The sequence below is a fragment of the Apteryx mantelli genome, chromosome 26 (assembly GCF_036417845.1).
Source record: "Apteryx mantelli isolate bAptMan1 chromosome 26, bAptMan1.hap1, whole genome shotgun sequence".
Lineage (NCBI taxonomy): Eukaryota > Metazoa > Chordata > Aves > Apterygiformes > Apterygidae > Apteryx > Apteryx mantelli.
The window spans coordinates 2,822,893-2,841,453 of NC_090003.1; the positions used below are offsets into that span (position 1 = coordinate 2,822,893).

The 18,561-nt window shown below is 37.8% G+C and overlaps 2 protein-coding genes across 7 annotated transcripts in view; one reads left to right on the top strand and one right to left on the bottom strand.

Moving 5' to 3' along the window:
• The first annotated feature begins 6,566 nt into the window (after positions 1 to 6,566).
• On the top strand, positions 6,567 to 12,327 carry FAAP20 (FA core complex associated protein 20). Of its 5 annotated transcripts, none has more exons than XR_010886354.1 (5): positions 6,567 to 6,738; positions 7,696 to 7,954; positions 8,656 to 8,803; positions 9,543 to 10,171; positions 11,722 to 12,327. XR_010886354.1 is itself a non-coding variant. In XM_067310856.1 (4 exons), the coding sequence occupies exons 1-4, from the start codon at positions 6,635 to 6,637 to the stop codon at positions 11,792 to 11,794; spliced, it is 954 nt and encodes a 317-aa protein (XP_067166957.1). In that variant the 5' UTR covers positions 6,567 to 6,634; the 3' UTR covers positions 11,795 to 12,327. The 5 variants fall into 5 exon arrangements, 2 of the variants coding, with proteins under 2 accessions (XP_067166957.1, XP_013799653.1); XR_010886355.1 differs by having other exon boundaries at positions 7,853 to 7,954; XR_001292769.2 differs by lacking the exon at positions 6,567 to 6,738 and adding an exon at positions 6,901 to 7,012 and having other exon boundaries at positions 7,853 to 7,954.
• The window catches only part of PRKCZ (protein kinase C zeta), a 77,818-nt gene continuing 71,203 nt past the window's right edge, over positions 11,947 to 18,561 (bottom strand). The window contains exons 15-16 of one of the 2 annotated variants that reach the window (XR_010886353.1): positions 15,361 to 16,029; positions 11,947 to 12,146 (exon numbers count right to left, since the gene is read on the bottom strand). Coding sequence is in view for 1 of the 2 variants with exons in the window: in XM_067310855.1 (XP_067166956.1) it covers positions 15,942 to 16,029 (88 nt within the window). In the remaining variant the exon portion in view is untranslated. Of the gene's footprint in view, positions 12,147 to 13,275; positions 16,030 to 18,561 lie in introns of those variants that run through there. The other variant, XM_067310855.1, reaches the window with a different exon arrangement.

The following is an 18,561-nucleotide window of genomic DNA, read 5'->3' on the forward strand; positions in this document are numbered from 1 at the left end:
TACTGCTTCAAACAGACAACCTCTCCAAGAAGCTAATGTCCTGGGGGCTTCTCCCTATGAGGCAACACATCTTTGCAGAACTACTACTAATAAAAAGGTCTCTAGAACACCTTTCTCAGTCAGCAGAAGCCCTGTCTGTGGTGTCTTTTTTCCTACAAATTTACTGTCTCAGTCTGCACCACATAAAGGCTGGACCAAGCTAAATTTGCTGTCTCCCAAATAGGCCTTCTAAGCCTATAGCAAACCATGAGTAGGTAGTGACATTCAGTGTTCTTAAATAATTGTTTCTGAATCTCAAAAGGAGGATCAGGCAGGGAGATTATCATCCTAATCAGCCTCAGGCCTGCCCCTTATCCTCAGTGAAGGAGAGAGGGATTTTAGCATCTGGAAATACTAGCAGATGAACCTCTTTGTCCAAGCTAGCACATCACAGATTACAGTTGCTAGCTCTCTTGTTTCTTAGCTGCATAAGAAAAAAAAGTTTTATTTTTGAGAAACAATGAATGGATATAACTGTTTGTGTTTTATTTTTAGTGACACTTCATCCTTCTTTTATGCCAGTACCAATTCTCAATAATTGGGTCTGATCTGAAGAAGTGAGCACTTTGGCTATCTTCTGAAAATTCCTCTCTTAATCTCCCTCTGCCTCAGTTCCCCAAACATAAAATTAGGTAAATGAGAGACTTTTTCATATAGCTCTTCAAAATGCTTTCATCATAAATTCTTTGCATTGTGTGATGTTTACACATATAATTCCTGTCGAAATGAGGCAAGGATCTCAGAGCCTCCAACCAAAACCTTAATACAAATTAAAGAGATTAAAAATAAAATAAATTCAGAGAACTACTTTATCTTTATATGAGTGTAAGCAGTTATAGCAGTGCTGCTGTTATTTTGGAGGGGAATTGTGTGAGCTTCTTGTCAATTTGGTTTAGGTTATCTAAATAAAGTCAAGTTACTCTTACCATCTCCAGTCGCTGATGATAATGATGACTGCATGCACCATTTTCTCTACATTTATTTTAATCCATCGGCCAAGAGCAAAGCAATCTTCCTTCTGCACACCTCCTACAAACAGGGCATGGGAAGAGGTGAGGATTTCATTAAAAAAAAATTCCACGTCACTTACAGCATCTTTTCGTGTAATAGTAACAGTCTCTTGGTGCCATCATCAGCCATGGCATTTCATTCACACAGAACACTTGTGGGCACATCACATATGCTTTTTCACTCAATGTATTTTTAAATGTTTCCCAGGCAACTGTTTCAATACAATATGCCTCCTTGGCAACCTGGTGCCCACAAATGCCATGCCAGTCTCCCCAGTCCTCTTTTTAGGTCTTCCCATCTTGTCATATAAATGTCAGCAGGCTTGATTTTGTATAGACAGCCACGTGGGTACTGATCTGGTCTTGCACTTGGAAAGGGAAGGCTGAATTGAAAATATGAGTCGTGCACTGGGCTCTGCACATTAACAAATTTAGGCTCTGGTAAGCTACCACAGAAAGCAGATTTCAAAGCCAATGACTTTTCATTGAAAAGACTGTGTCACCTACCACTAAAATTAGGGAGAGCCAACAGAAGTGCCTCCACTCAACTGACTTCCTCTGGAAACAGCAGTAAGTTTGCCTTTCTCAAATTGAAATTGTGTGTCATCTTTATTCTTCTGACTGTGCTAAAGGAAGTCTTACACAGATTTCATAATTTTGTAGCTTGAAGTGTAACTCATGATGTTGATGAAAAGAGTCAGACTTTTCCAGTCTGCAACAGAGACTGATCAGCGCTATACTGAATGGGCCACTATGATTAAGTTACTCTTTCCAATGCTACATTTGCTGCCACAAGACTGTAGATGAGACATACTGGCAAGTCCATTTGCTGCAGAAGCTTTCACTGATGCTCTGCCATGCATACTTCAGACTCCAGTGGTATCTTTTGGGCGCATTTTCCCATATGGTATTTAATAGAGTAGCCCCCCTAATCCTTGACTGAAGTCACAGAACATTTGACAAGGACTCAAAACTACCAACATATTCTCTTAAACCAAGCATATGGTTGATAAAACAATTAAAGCATAATAATATTTTAGAAAATATGTGCCTTAGAAAATATTGTGCCTTCTAGAAAGGCACAATTTATTCTAAACATTTCTATCTGATATAGGAGCTATCACTACAGACTACAGAATCAGAGATACTTTAGAAGGACCAAAACTATCTGATAGCATCAATCCCCATAAAAAAGCTTTAATAAAAATTGCATATGCTCTAGCCTCAAAATGGTACATTAAAAAAAGTGTAGCTCATGCATGCAATTAAATCTGGCCCAGTGGAAAACCTAGCACAAACTATGATATTTTTTCTTCATTGATTATTTCATAAGAACAGCTGAAAAATGACAAATTTTCCAGACTATAAAATACTCAACACTACAAATCCTACACTGGCAGCAAAGTTATCCTCCCTCTTTGTGAGTTGTTGTATCTTAAATAGAGACTCCTCCATTACTTCAGGCTAATTCTTCCCAAATGCAGAAGCTCTCATTCAATACTGCAGCTGTTGGGTAGGAAATCAGAAATAGCAGAAGGCGGATTAGTTGATAATGTACCAGTTCTTCCCCAGCAAATGCTGGCACCTGCGTTTCATACCCTCCTCTTTCCCTCAGCCCAGGAAAAGATCACTTGGTTTGTTTAGCAGACAATTTATAGGCTTTCATGATTACAGAATTGTTAAAACTTTAGGATTTGTTATAGTAGCCCCTTCTTCCTAAGAGCAAAAGTTAAAACTGAGGCCTAATTTGCAGAAGGCATTAGGGACTATGTAAGTAAAGATTAAGCATGTGCAGCTTGATGAGACTCTACAGAGAGTAGATAACTATCCATGCTGACACTCCATTTATAAGAAAAACCCTAAAGATAATCTATAGAACCATTCTAGCTTCCAAAAGCTCAAATCACTTGGCTGCTGGCTCAAATCCAATTGAGAATGATGATGATAATGACTATTCTTTGCATTTCTGTAAGAAATTTTTTCTAAAATCACAAAACATTATAATTATTAAATTAAGTAAGACCAAGAGTCAAGTGAAAAGTAATTGGATTTCCATTTTAGTGGAAGAAATGGTAGAAATGATCTTGTCCAATGTGGCAGAACCAAGAATACAATCTATTCAACAGACCATCTTCATGCTATCATTAGTACATTATTAATTCTGGAAAGATGCAGACTGAAAATACTGAGTACACGTAACGAACAAAGATTTCTAGAATGCTAGTTTCAAATCTACCTGTACTTACAGAAACAGGTAGAACAAGAATCCAAACATTCACTGAAATGCCTACCTATATAGGTTATAATGGGTATACATTAAACAGATAACGATAAAAAAAACTTATAACTCCAAGATTTCAGTTAAATCAAGAACAAAATAAATTTTGTAAATAGATTTCAGTTACAAAAGGACAAAAAGACCTACAGCTATGGTTGATATAGAAGCAAGGTGATTTGCTTTCACAACTAGCAGCTACAGTAATAACTTATTCTTTTTATTATATTCTTTCATTTTTAGCCCTTGCTGCACAATAACTAATTTTTCTCTTTTTTAATGCTCACCCATAATAAAGCTTTTGCAAATATTTTAAGGCATGACTCACACTACTAACAGTACCACACAACACCTTCAGCACAAAAAACAGACAACACGACTGCTGTTTCTGGAGAAGTCATAGCTAACAAAATATATGTTAGCACAAAGTATGATTTAGGAGTAGAGGACTGTCAAAGCAGTAGCTAGGGAGTCTTAAAGCACATAAAACATTAACACAAATATCACAGGAACAAAAAAAAAAGTGGAATATGCAATCATTAACATAGCTATACCCAGAAATATATACAGATGCCTGCAGAGATTAGCTCAAAGAGCTCTCCCTGCCACTCACATTTTTTAAGGAGAGATTTTTATATTGTTTGCTGCCTCCAAGTGGTGATTATCAATGGTGTTACTTTTAATCTACAGCACAGTCATGGAGGCAAAGATTAGCAGCAAGTAAAAGAAAAGAAATCAAAATACTTTGTCTTGTTCAATTAGCAATAGTAGTTATGAAATCAAATCTCAACTCCTCCTCTGTTATCTAATTTTCAAGAAGTTTCATGGCTGATTCCCCCTTTCAGTTCACACTTTTGCTTTATTTATATTCACTTCCTCTTGCTATTCTTTGCTCTATGTCTGCTGCCATCACTACCTTTCTTCCCATACCAGGCCTAAAATTTTCCCCTCTTGTCTCTATTCAGCTCACCTGGTTCTTCTTGGAACTTTTGGGAGAATGCCTTTCCTGCATGCAGAGGGAAAGGAGGACCTGTTTCCTGGAATCTCATTTAATCTCACTGTGAAGTGGCTTTTAAATGGCAACAAAAAACAAAGACACCACACTTTTTGTAACAGAGCCAGTGTCTCTTGGGTACTGTGGTAGCTGTAACAAATATCAGTGTGGGAAAATGTTAGGCTACATGACAGTGATTAGCTTTTCTATCATAATTTCTTTCTTTCTGAATTTCATTCTCTTTTAGTCTACCTATTATACAAGAAATGCTAGCACTCTAGTGTGATGATTCTTACTGCTTTTTTTTTTTTTTTTCAGCTGGGTTTTCTATTGTGGAAAGTTACACAGTTCCTATTAGTAACCAAATACTTCACGCCTTTCAATGTTTTTACCCTCACTCTTACACAAAATGAAAACCATTAACTCCCTTTTAATGTATCAGTTATTATAGTAAGAGACATTACCTCTCTCTACAGCTGTGGTCTCACAGAAACACAAAGTACCTAAGTTAACACAGGTAGGCTATAAACTGGACCAAGCCTCATAAATCTCTAGCTACAGTCTAACTGAATCATCTTCCTCCCTTCAGTCCATAATACAGCTGAAGGTGGCTGTGTGATTATATCTGTCACTTCCAGGTTAAATCTACCAATTTATTTCTATTAACTATAATATCTGAATGATATTTTCCTGGTTCAAATCTGTCCAAGACATGTAGAAACTGATAGCAACTGTTATTTAATACATTTTTGATGGTCTGCATGCCTAGTACAGTAATTCACAAAAAATTTTTAATACAATGCTGCAGTCAATACTGACAACACACTGGCAGCCTAAAGGGGGAGTCCAAAGACAAAATGGTCCATATGACGTTCAGCACAGCAGAAACACAGTTATAGAAAAGGAGCTTGGACTCATCTGAACTTGAATTCATCTTTCAGCAATAATAATTTAGTTTTAAGAAAAAGTGCTCTGTACCTGCTCTCCCTCCACAGCTCATAAACACCTGTTATCAGACAAACAGAAATTTTATTTTCTTATACAGTTATTCTCATCTTGATTGTGATGAATTCCATCAGCAGTTACTTTCTGATCCTTTTATATAACTGTTGGGGTATTATCAATGATCTGTCATCATTTTCCTAATATGTCTGTTTTCAAAAAGGCTGCAACCTGATCAGTGTGTCTGTCCATGTCAAAAACTACCAGTTACAGCTCAGCTCTAGGTCATGTTTTATTTCAAGTCATACAGTGAGGTTCCTGCTGGAAAAGACAATGACTTCAACAGTTTTCTTTCCTGAAAGAGGAACTAGATCAGAGGTGCACTCCCACTCTCCCTTAGTATTTGAATTAACAATCTTTGGCTTTGGACATATACCACAGTAAACAAATCTTTGGTATCAGCACAAAAATCAACTGAGGGATGGCAAATGGAGCCGAGGCCATAGCCATTTCGTCCAGTTCAACCAAAGCCTGATTTCACATATTCACTTACAGTACCAAACATTCTGCTTTCAAGGAAGTATGGGACAATATGCTGACTAATTCATTGATCCTGCCCAAAGAATACCCAGTAAAACACAGTGGCCATATATAAAACACTGTATTTCCATAATGATTACTCCACATACAAACCCCACATATACTAAAACTCAGCACATACAAAAAGTTTAAACTATAATTAATACTATAAGGATGACTTTTGAGCAGGACAAGCACCTAGTAGCTGAACTTCAGGTAATGCGTGGTACTACAGGCACTGCCGATACGGAGTCGACCGCAGCAGAGGTGTTAAGAAGCAATTTTTCTTTCAGGCTGCGCGCGGCGGCCACCCCAGCCTCATCCTCCCCGCCGCCCACCAGCCGTTGAGCATCAGGGCAGCTCTGAGGGAAGAGTGGGAAGCGCGCGCGAGGCCCCACAGCTCACTGGGGCGGCCCGCCCGTCTCGGGGCCCTGCCCTGGCCTTGGGCCAGCAAGGGCGAAGAAAGGCCTGCAGCCGGCTCCGCTCGCCTACGGGCAGGAGCACCGTACTGACAACCAGGCGCAGAGGCGAAGGGAAGCTCTGGCACGGCTGCAGGGCCGCACGGCTCGCAGCTGCGTGCTGCTACCCGCCGCCGCCGCCGCCTCCCCAGCGGGCGTCGCCTCTGCCTAGCGGCCGGGCGAGGGGGCGGTGCACCGCCCCCTCGCACCGGCGCAAGCCCTATGCACAGGCACGGGACCGCCCGCCCAGAAAAGGGGGAGGAGGGAGACGAGCGCCAAGGGGGCTTGTCAGGGAAGGCTAGGCCGCGCAGCGCGGCGCAGGGCTCGTGCATCATCCATGTCTCAGGAAGGAGCCGCCAAGCTGCGCCTCAAGCCCAGGAAGGCGCCGCCAGACCGCAGCCGGGAGCCCAGCCCTGCCCAGGACCCCCCCGGGCGGCGCCAGTGAGTCCCGACGGGGCGGGGGAGGGCTGCCTGGACCCCGGAGGGGAGAAGTGGGAGGGCGAGCACGCAGGGGCCGCTTCCCGCCTCCAGTCGAGGCGATGGGAGGGGCGCGCCGGAGAGCAGGCCGCCTGCGCCGCGCCCCAGCGCGCTCCCTCCCCCCGCCACGGCAAGGGTGGCCGAGCCGCCCAAGCCGCAGGGGCAAAATGGCCTCGCCCCTTCCCTCAGTTGATCCGGGATAGGGTCAGATGCGCTGGCTGCTGTCTCAGGTACGCAGGTACGTCGGAGAAGGGATCGCTCTGCTCTCCCCTACTCCTTGTCAGTGTCCGTGCCGCAAAGATGCACTGGGGAGCTTAAACATTTCGGAGTCGTGGCTGTAGCATATTAATGACTGTATAAAGGTCATTTCCTAAAGCATATATAGCACCTAAAAAATTTGAGAGGCCAATTGCAAACTAAAGTATACTGGGTCATGTGCCTTCTGCATGTTTTGGGTTTTTTTTTTTGACATAACATTCCCCATGGGTCCCTTCCTAGCAGGTGCTATTAATGTATTAAAAATTAAGCCTTGACATCTTTCTTCAGAATAAATTCACAGGAGACCAAAAACAATTACTGTTTCTTCTAGCCCTCAAGGAAGAGAGCAGGAAGAAAGGACAGGCAAGGAAGTAGCGATGCACTTCTTGTTACAGCCTGTTGGGATAAGCATGCAAGTAGTCAACAATCCTACTTTGAAAACATAGGCTTCAGAAGGCCGCTTTTCTTCTTTTGAGGCCTTGTAAAAATTGTATCTAATTTCTCTTTACTGTAGTGTCATTCTTTGACTACCACCCAATAAAATGTATTGGTAAGAAGTGGGAACACTGGAACTAGTATTCTGATATTGATAATCCATTCTTTTCTTGAAATTAGCTTTATACAGCTCTAATAGTATAAAAACCTCTTTTGCTTGCTTTATAGTTAAACTTTTCTAATGGCTTCCTAGGAAGGATTAAAGAGCATTGTTTAGAAAGATCATCAATAGCTTAAAATGGCAGTATAGGAACAGCCAAGCATACATGGGAACCAATGCAGTTGCCTTCCTCAGTGCAAACACTTAATGATTTCCTGTACTCAGCAAGTGTCAAGTTCAGCCTTTGAGAAGAAAAAGGGCTACACTTAACTATTTCACGTGGAAGTGCAGACAGTAATACATACATCTCATTTGTTAAAGTAGAAGGTAAGGCTTTTAGACATGCTTTTCAAACATCGGGTAACTTTTTTCAAAAGCTGTAATAGTTACTTAAGACTGTAAAAACAAGTTTGCAGGATAAATAAGCTGTGTTCTAGTAAAAACTTGCTGTAGGCTATATGGAAGTTGCCTTTGTAAACAAATAGTATAATGAACAGCTAAACCATTTTTTCCTCCACAGGCAGTCTTGCCTCTCCTTTAAACTGGGAGGAATCTGCATTTGTATACTTGTTCCAGTTGACAAATTTTATGTACCTCTTTATGGTTTGGCATGCTAGAATTGTCAAATGTAACTGCCATTTTAGCAGGTTCTGTGCTGCTTGATCAAGAGAAAATAGGTGAGAATGGAGTTTTTAGTTGTACATAAGGCAGAGTTAAATGCATTTTCAATCACAAGATTACCCTGTACTCAACCCTTAAAAAAAAAGGGGGGGGGGGAAGGCGAGAGTTGCAAAATTTTGCTAATGAAGTGGGCTGAAAGAGATTAATGGACCTAATGCACTGTCAAGTACTGGAATGTCTTGCTTTTAAAACGTTTGCCTTGATAAATCAAGGGTTAAGGATAGATACACCTTACTGTTACAGGAGGGGTAAATCAAGTTAACTAAAAGACAAACTTAATAACAATGCAAAGTATTTCCTTCTCTTCTGCCCACCCACAAACTAGCGGACTGTCTCTCTCTTTACAGAACACTGGCTGACAGATGTTCCTGGTTTGAAAAAGAAAGCTTAAGCGAGTGTGAAAAAGCATGGATTTTACTACTGAAAGCTGTCAATCACGATTTAAAATGCACAAATTGGCAAACAGTACCCAGGTTTCCAGAGTTCTTTGGAAAGGTAGTGTGTGCTGTTGTCTGCACTTTGTGTAGTGGTTAAAATACTGATAGTCTGAACTATGATGTTAACGGTTAGGAGAAACACTCTAAAACAGCTTTTAAATGGATGTTGGTTTTCTGCTGTTTAGTCACTACATATAGTGGTGGGGCTTAACATGGTGTAACAGGTGGTGTAAGAACAACTTGCTAGATTTTCCTCCACACACACACAGTGTGGCAAATTGTTTAGTGCTTAAGAACATTTTTCTGACCCAGTGCAAGTATACTGACTGCTCAAAAGTACTAACTTCTGCTAGAGGAATGACACTGAAAAAGGCAAACTGTAACAGAGGTTAATTACACAGTAACAAACTTAACAGTGCTCCATATAACAATATGGAGGCAATATCACAACACAAAAAACCCCCAACGGTCCTTCCAGAGAATTTTTTTTTTTTTTTCCAACCTTCACATTTTATTGCACTTTCAACCTCCTTAGCCTCTGTGGGACATACTAAGAGTATCCTATTTGCGTTCAGTCAACTGTATCAATTTCGAAACATTAAAGGAAGAGATATATTGCATAAGGTCCAGGAGGAAGTTCTTAATTGCTTTACAAGCACTGGAGATGGATTTAAATATAAAATACTTATTTTTTCAATGCAGTTTAGCCTTCTCAGTTATTTGTACTATGCCCAGTCTTGTTTTTAATACATGGACTGAACTGCATTTGTTCTGAAGACATTTTGTGTATGTTCTAGAGTTCTGAGGAAGAGAATTTACAACAATCAGAAGTCTTTAAAATTGGAATGAAAGATTTTCAATGGACATCATTCCCATCTTTTCACAAAGAAAAATGTCTAAAAGCAAAGGATCTTAGCTCCCCTCAGCTAACAGAAAGCCAAACTGACCATTTACTAAAAGGATGCAGCCAAGCAGATGAACCAAAAAGTTTATCTTCTACAGATGAGAAAACATGCTGTGTAACTATTAAAGATCAAACCAAAAATGTGGTTGGGGAGTACTCAAAAGATATTTCTAAACTGGATGTAAATCCTAAATCCTGTAAACTCACTCAGCCTAAATATTCTACATACCACTTGGCCTTATTGCAAAGCTCTGCAAAAGCTCTTGGCTCTCAACAGCACTACAGAGGGACTATACAGAACAGCAAGGAAAACAGAAAAGAAGATAACAGCAGTGTGTCCCAATTACAAACATATCAAGGCAACGTTTCATTTGGTGAGGCCAGATCTGTGCCTGCAGAAAGGAACTCTCTTCTTGTCAGCATGCCTGGAACTGAAAGCTGCAAGGAAAAGATTGAAGATCAGAGTGAAGGAACTTTAACTCTTGACAGTTGTCCAATGTGTCTGATTCAGTTTAGTGGAACGTAAGTCTTTTGTATTTTTTTGAAATAACTTTAGAGTATACAGAAAACAAAATGCTTTTAGTTGCATTCTACATATACAAAACAATGAAAATCAGGGTAGGCAAAAGTCTTACTGTAAAAGTTCCACTTTTTAAATGCCAGAATTGCCTACTTCTAATTCAGCCTAAAAGTCTGTGATCACTAAATTATAACACTTCAAAAAAAAAAAAAAAGCCAAGTTTGAGTTCTCTGGTAAACCTTGCTAGTACATTTAGAATTAGCAGTTGAGAATACTTGACTATGAAAAAGACTTTTGTGAAATCTATATTGTAATCCAAAAATCATTCTAAATCAGCATTCTTGGCAGCTAAAAGCTAACTTTAGGGCTAGATGGGTTCATCTCATACCTGTCACATTCTCTTCAAGATCTAGCATTTACAGTTATAGCTATACTGGTGTAGCTGTTTAGCAAGTATGTGGATGCTTTTGGCTGAGCAACCGTGCTCTTAATTTTAGATTTAGCTTTCCAGGTCAGGGAAAGATGGAAGGAAGCTGATTTTCCTTCTCCAAGCCCTGATTAATACAACTAAATAAGACTACAGTCATACACTGCTGTCAGACTACCTCTACCAAAACAAAAAACAAAACAAAAAAACCCCCACGCCCAAAACTAAACAAAAACACCCATGCAATTAAACATCTATTCTACAATAACTATGTAAGTCTCCTGGCATTGTACCTCTTAATAGCATCTATGCTGTCATAGTTGCTGAAAACTGACATACACTCCTGAACTGTGGCTGCAAGATAAATGTCTGCAACACTTTTTCTCTAGGATGCTGAACAAGGAGACAAAAGGATCGCTTCATAATATTAACAAAACTGTGGATATTATGTCAAGAAAGTTGGACAGAAAAGCTAGATGTACTCCACGTCCTCATATTCAGCTCTGTGCTATTAGTTACTCTGTACTGATTAGGAGTAGTTTTACATTTAATAGAATTAAATTTAATAATCTTTGCAAAAGATTGTTATAATGGGAGGCAGTGGGAGGGAAGAGCTCACAATCACAAGAACAGCCCTCCTTAAAAAAAAAGGAAGCAAAGCAGAAATGTTAAAGCATCCATCCCTACCAGAGACCTCTCATTTCCTGTATTCTCAAGCTAGAGTTGAATGTGCAATAAGATAACGGTTTTCTGTCTTGTATCAACTGTTTTGTCTTAGATTATGAATGCTTAGACTGAAAACTGATTTTAAGATCACTTAGAGTAGGGAATTTCATGTAGATGGGATGATCCTTAAGATCATATTTAAAAACAAAAGTTTTGCATTCATCACTCTAAGGAAAGCATTGTATGTTCTGAACATCACCTTCTAGTAAGTGGCATTAACAAACTCTCCAGCAGCATGTAGTAGAAGACACAAGGGCTTGTGGCAGATAACAGATAAATCACTTCTATGCTCAGAAATGTTAAGTTACTAGAACATTTCTCTGATTAGTTAGGAAGTGAGAAAGTGAGTGCAAGTAAATTGACTTTGTTTCTCACTGAATGAATTCTCTGTATTTGCAGACTGTCACAATTGGATATTGATGGTCATCTCGCTAGATGCTTGTCTGAAAGCGCAGATGATGTAATGTGGTAAATCCAGAGGAATGAAGAGCAAAGTCATAAGGCCCAGGATGAACCTTTCTCAAAGGAAAAGTGCATCAAGGAAATACGTCCTTGTCTCAAACTTGCTTAAAGACTGCAAACCAAACCAATGCTTCCAGCAAGGAAAGTGAAATACCACCTGCCTGCAGTTTATGGTCCTTTTATTATAAATCCTCTCAAATATACATAAAATAGTTCTAGTTCTGAAAATGATGCTATAAGATGTCCCAAAGACCCCCACAGAAATCACTTAGCATTCCTGGAATGTGGGTACCTCAGAAGAATTCACTGTTGTAAGTCCCTGAAGAATCTATTTTGTCTCATGCACCTTAGTTGTTCAGAATCTAAAAGTATAGAAGAAGCAAGCAGTTAACAAAAGACAACTCTTAATTCATCTAATCCAGAAGTTTACCGATATCATTTTTTTCTTCTCAACAGGTCATTTGAGAAAAATAATAAAAAATGCTCACTCTAGCCTTGCATTTTTGATGAGTTTAATATCTAAATAAAACTTTGTACAGTCAATTCTCTGAATGTATCTATGTTAAAGAAAGCAGCCCGGACCAAATAAAGGGTGCAATTTTTTTTTCCTTTTTGAAGCAACACAGCTAGATTAATATCTTTCTTTATAAGTATTTAGTCAATATCCACTCCATTAACATGGCTAGTCTAAAGTAACTAGGCTCCAGAATGCAACATATAAGTAAGAACACTTTTCCTGCCAGTTTCATAATACTGAAATGCAACTTTAGATTTAATATAGTCACTCGGCCAAAACAGAGTTGCTCCTTGTCCCTGCTCAAGTGGGAGAAACAGCTTATGCTTTTCCCTTAGTAACCATCAGTGTTTCAGGGAAAAACAAAAACAAACAAAAACTTAAAGTTTGTCTTGTCTGGATGATATCAGAAGACTCATCTACAATTTTCATAGCATCCTAATAGCAGCAGGTGAGCATTTTATAAGCTTGAGAAAAGCAGCCTTCTCCATCATGAGCAATAAATGATATTTAGTGATAGTTTAGTAACAACAAATGGGAGGAAAAAACACAAAAAACAAGTAGGTTATTCACTTGCCCAGCTTACTGAAAAGCTAGCTTATTCATGCGTTACATCAAATCTCAAGTCACAGCCTTGGAGTTCAAATTCTTTTCACAAAGCACTATATGCAAGAATGTTACAGCTGTGCATCTTTCAGCTATTCTTATAATTGCTTTCCCATAAAGTGAAAAAAGGTGTAACTCAAATTAATAGACTAAATTTCAGTATTTGAATGGTTTTCAATCATAATAAGCTTATGCCCTTGACTTCAAAAACATACAGTTCAGATGTGATCCAAAAACACAGAATAAACATTGAATACAGTATCAAAATACAGCAAGAATTCTGTAGATTTTTTGTAATTTACAATGTGGTCTCTTTAAAAAAAGTACAAGCTGGACACAGCTCAGTTTACTGATAAATAATAACAGTCAACTTTTTCATTAAAGTCTTTAATAGTTGTGCAAGAATATAAATGATCTTAACTGTTATGGATTAGTATACCATCTTCTGCACAATTAAAACTGGTCAAAGATCCCAACTAATTCATTATACAAAACTACAAGAACATATTTACTGTTTTACAATCATTAAATTAGCTAGATTTTTCATTTACTATTTTCAAATAAGACAACTATATATCATTACCAGATCCATTTGTAATATATTAGGATTTTTTTTTTCCAAACACACATTTAATTACATCCTTCATCATCTTTTATTTATAAAACAAGTACTTCATATAAAAAATTTCCCCTTCATCATGAACAGAACATTTTTCATACACTTGCACATGAGCAACCAAACTTGTAACCAGAAACTATTTGGCAACACAGCAACATCATAAATGCCTTATATTTTTAAATAAATCAAGTATTCTTTAAAATGCTTGTTTAGCAAATATGTCATTTTGTTTTTCCCTCCCTCCCAAACAAGATGTTTTGGCCACCTAGAAACAAGGTTAAAGAAAAACAAATAACCCTCCACCCTTCCTTGTTTCCATTTCTAAGACCCATGCCCCAGAATGTCAAAGGACAGCATAATCTCTGTATTTCCATTCATGAGCTGACTGATCTAACTACTTATTAGTTGTATAACCAGGAAATTTGATTAAACACTGAGAAGTTATTCAGGGTACATTAAGTAATTGCCAGGGAAAGGAAAAAAAGTAATTTAAAATTTTCTGATTACCTTTAAAAAAAGCAAATAATTCTTTTACTAGATAACAAGGTATCTAATGTCCAGGCATTTGAGGCAAGTATTTCTTACTGGTTAAATTATTTAGCGCTGGTTAAAACACATCTTGCTCAATTTAAAAAGCTACAGTCCAACAGAGAGAAACCCACAACTTAAATCTGAATGGGATTAATAGAACTAAATAACCACAGGTCTGCGTAATTGTGGCTAATGAGGAGATACAAAAATGTAGATTGTTAATCAATGGTTAATTTTAAACACAATGTCTTGGCAGTCTCATCCTAGCACCTCATGACTTGGATGTGAATCCAAAAGATGTCACGTTCAGCACCTAATGCAGTGCTGTACCCTGAGAAAACCATATGTTAATGTAAAGAAAGTTAGAACGTTGCAATTTATCCTGCATTTTACACCAAATTAGGTAAGATGTCATGGCACAGGGTTTCTCATTTTTTCTTTCCCACGCCTTTTTTCTAGACCTACAAGCCACACAATATAGTTAACCAGAAACCTAGCAAAAAGAAATACTGCCTCTGCTGCTGTTACCTGTAGAGGCAGGTAAATCTTTACAAGCATCTGAAGTTTTAGATAGCAATGCACACTTACTAGTCCTCAAATGTTGTGACATGACTTTTTCCAAGCTGATCAATTGTTAAAGCTTTCTGATGTAACGTCCCCTTTCCCTCCCCTCCCTGCCTTCCCAGTTTCCAGGAGAAGGGATTCAGTGGCTATCTTCCTCTTTACACAATTTCTCAGATATTCAGTGTTTCTTCCATTAAAAACAAAAAAAAAAACCTTACTACTTTGATGCAAAACATTTTACCAAAACATCCCATTTTCTTATGTAGGATGATTAGTTATTAATATATACTGAGTATTTTCAAGCAGACAGTTTATTGTAAGTAGGAGGTGTGCTTTATCAGGAAAGTATATTTTATGTTATGTATATTCTAGATGTACTATTTAAGCTTCAAGGCTATCCTCTGTTATGCTTTTGCCCTATTCCTGAATATTTGTACTGTTGATAAAAATACTTTTCAAAAATTTAGTATTCAACAAAAACCATCATTGTAGGTATAGGCACTGCTCAAGTATTTCAGAAATCCTTTGTGTGCAAATTTAGTTTTTTTTCAATCTTTTGGTAAGTTTGGAATTTAAAACAACAGATTCTGGAATCGATATTGTAAATTCTAAATTGGAATTAATATTGCTGAGTTACTCTGCATTTCAAATTCTATAAAGATGCAAATGAACATTATGTTGCAGCTATGTACTGTATGTTTCATATGTAAACGGTTACTTAATATTAACAAGCAGAACTTACCCAGTTTAAGAACATTCCAAATATGTAATAACTCTTCAATGCAGTTTATCCATTTAGGCACTTAAATCTTGTACCCAAATTTATGTTTTGATTGCTAATAAAACACAACTCCTTTTAAATATATCCAAGATGTTTAGACAGGTACCACTTGTGAAAAAAGGCATCAAAAATAAACTTCAACACCACCGTAATACATTTTATTCTTCAGGTTGTTACACTCTAATATTCTTCAATTGGTAGCTCATTGCATCAAATGTTTGTAGAAAGTGTGCAGATCTCAAAGTTGTTCAGAATCTCTTTTTCCAGGGATGCAATAAATGTTTTGATTCTTCATGAAACAGGCACAAAATGCAAATGACTTCATTAATGAAGCCAGTTTTGTCAGTGCCCAGAACTTAAGAACCACTATGTAGCGGAAGACACCCAAAATCATTAGTCTCCTCTGACTTTCAGCAGCAATTTTTTAAAAATCATTGGTCTCCATCCAAAATCTTACAGTTCCCCAGCCTTGCATGCATATACTGTAGTTAAGGATAAATTTAAAGGTCATTCACATTGTCCACACTGAAGATGACATTCCTTCATACTGTTTCTTCTGTTGACAGCAACAATGGATTAATATATTCAAATCCTTCAAATTCCGACTGATCTATTCGTTTTATTATATCTCTGAAAAATAAAGAAAAATAATGATTTAGTGTTATCAGAGCTATTATTTGTGTTGCTGTACTTTTTTCAAATAATAACAAAATACCTTACAAAAATTTACGGATGCGAAGTGGTACAGAAGCAGTAAGAACCATAAATGGAAGAAAATCTCTGAACATACAAATAGTTCACACTGGTGTCTCATGCCAATATTTAAAGCAATATGACTGAAAATTCTGAGACACTTCATAGAAAGCTTCTCCTGCTCTTCCAGATAGCTAATTGCTTACTTACAGGCCCAAAAGAAACATATGATGATTAAAGTTTTAGAATTACAATTTACATATAAAAAACAGGTCATTTTCCTGTCAGCAAGGGCTGCTAATGTTATATATAAGATTCATAGTATGAAAGAGTCACAAAGGAACAAAGCTTATCGCTTTTTAAACAGGAACTATTGTATGCTCTGGAAAGCAAATGAAAGAGTTATAGATTGATGCATATAAAAGAGACAAAATTTCTTTGGAACTTCTTTTGAGATGTGTTGTTCATAGTTTCCCACTATAGGTGTGCATGCAGTTAGTACTTAATTTTGTTGCCAAGCAGAATCTATAAAGCATGAATATGCCTTGCCATTCTTTGGTTTCTACACAGAAACATAACTGAAGTACATCGCACTGGTCTCCATTCAGCTATTCACTTCATTTATTCTGGATTCTTGAGAAAGAGAATGCAGGGTAGCTTGTGAAATATATATCTATGGTACGTAGGTAACACTAGTTAAAAATTCAAGCTTGAGCACCTAGGCACATAAACATCCACAATGAAATCTCCCTACACATAATCACTTGAGAATGAACACCTGCTAGCCCAAGAAAGCACCAAGTGAAAGACCCCGTGACATGAATTTATTGCCACTGAGGTAGACTCAACTTAACTGGATTACTAGTTACAAGGTTCATTTTTACAATCACAAATTTAATCAACATAGCATTTATTTGTACAAATCAAAATCCCCAGACAAACTAGCTAATCTTTAGTCTCTCTCATTCCTGGGGGGCTGGACTAGGACTTTGTGAAGAAAGCTTTGAGATGACATTGCCCATCTTTCAGAACAGTTTAGCTTTGTTGTGTAGCAACCATGGAAGGGGCACAACTAGTAAAAACACAGGCTGGAATGTGACAGTCTTGTGTCTTTAATTATGAAAGCCATTTGATAATATGCAACAGCCTCTGTCTGCAATGAGAGTATGCCACTATATTTCATGCAGCACTTCAGACAGTATCTAAGAACTTAGACACGACAAGTCTATTATTAATACCTCAGTTACAAAAAATATTTCAGAACCAGCTCTATGAAGCATCTGATTAGTCCAAATGATTCATTCTAGAACATCTTTAATCAGACCCTCTACAGACTTCAGTTAAGCTTGTAAATAATGAAAAACTGCAAATTCAACAAATTTGTTTTCTTCAAACAAATCCAGTGAACAGGACAAGAGGCTAGAAATATCTGGAAAAGAATGCATTACAATTTCCAGCATAGGGCATCTAGCCCAATAAGAAAAAACAAATGAAAAAAACTACATACAATGAGAAAATGTGAGTGTATAAAGTGCAGGCAAAGCTTTGCTGTTCTTTTGCAATAAAGCTCACCTAACAGCTCTAGCTGCACCAGTACCATGGTTCCAAGTCTTAGATTTGAAATAAACTCCAAGTCTCCTTTCATTCAGAAAAATTTCAAAACAACTTTTTAAAAGAACACTAGAAAAGAATGCTAGGTGTATAACATGCACTACTATGCCCTTTCATAAAAAAACATATTTTAAAGATTAAAAGGTGTATTTTAAGTCCCATCCAGCATTTGTGTCACATGCCCAAGCCTTGAAAGAAAAAACACACCTTGGAAAAAGAGAATAGAAAAGATGCAAGCTTTTCCATTTCTCAGCAATTAGATACTGATTCTCACCTGGATATCATTTGAATCACTTTCCCCTCACTTTCCACAGTGCATTTACTAATCAGACATGTGCTAGATCTTCCCAGACAAATGAAGATAAAACTCTTTCTCTGACATTCTTCCCCTGTTGCATAGAGCTTCCCCTTGTTTTTCCCAACTGAAGTTCAAGTTTCCAATTTCAACTTTTTAGGCTTCAGCATACCCCCAAACCTTTGTACAGTTATGCTCTTAGAATCTGGGCAAGCTAAGTCTCCCACCTAACTACCGAAATATAGCCTGTCTTCTCATACACCATCTTGTATTTGAAGCCACTTTATTCTTCTGCATACTGCAACCGCTTCTCAGCCTTCAAACTCCTTTACTAAACCATACTTTCACTTCTTGCAAAAATTTCCATAGCACATTTAAATAATACCCTTTTCTAAGATTCTTCTGCTATCTCAAGTTTATTCCAAGACATGAGAAATTGCATCTCAAATGGTTTTTTTATTAATGCAGAAATGCAAACTCCCTGGGTTCGGAATCAAATTTTCATCTCCTCATACACCACTAAGCACACGCTCAGCAATAAATCAATAAACTCTTCTGATCAT

Excerpts from the sequence above, each read along its gene's own strand:
- FAAP20 (XM_067310856.1), top strand. The coding sequence starts at position 6,635 with ATGTCTCAGGAAGGAGCCGCCAAGCTGCGCCTCAAGCCCAGGAAGGCG. Across the intron at positions 6,739-8,655 it reads GACCCCCCCGGGCGGCGCCA|AACACTGGCTGACAGATGTT; the intron begins GTGAGTCCCGAC and ends CTCTCTTTACAG. Across the intron at positions 8,804-9,542 it reads TTCCAGAGTTCTTTGGAAAG|AGTTCTGAGGAAGAGAATTT; the intron begins GTAGTGTGTGCT and ends TGTATGTTCTAG.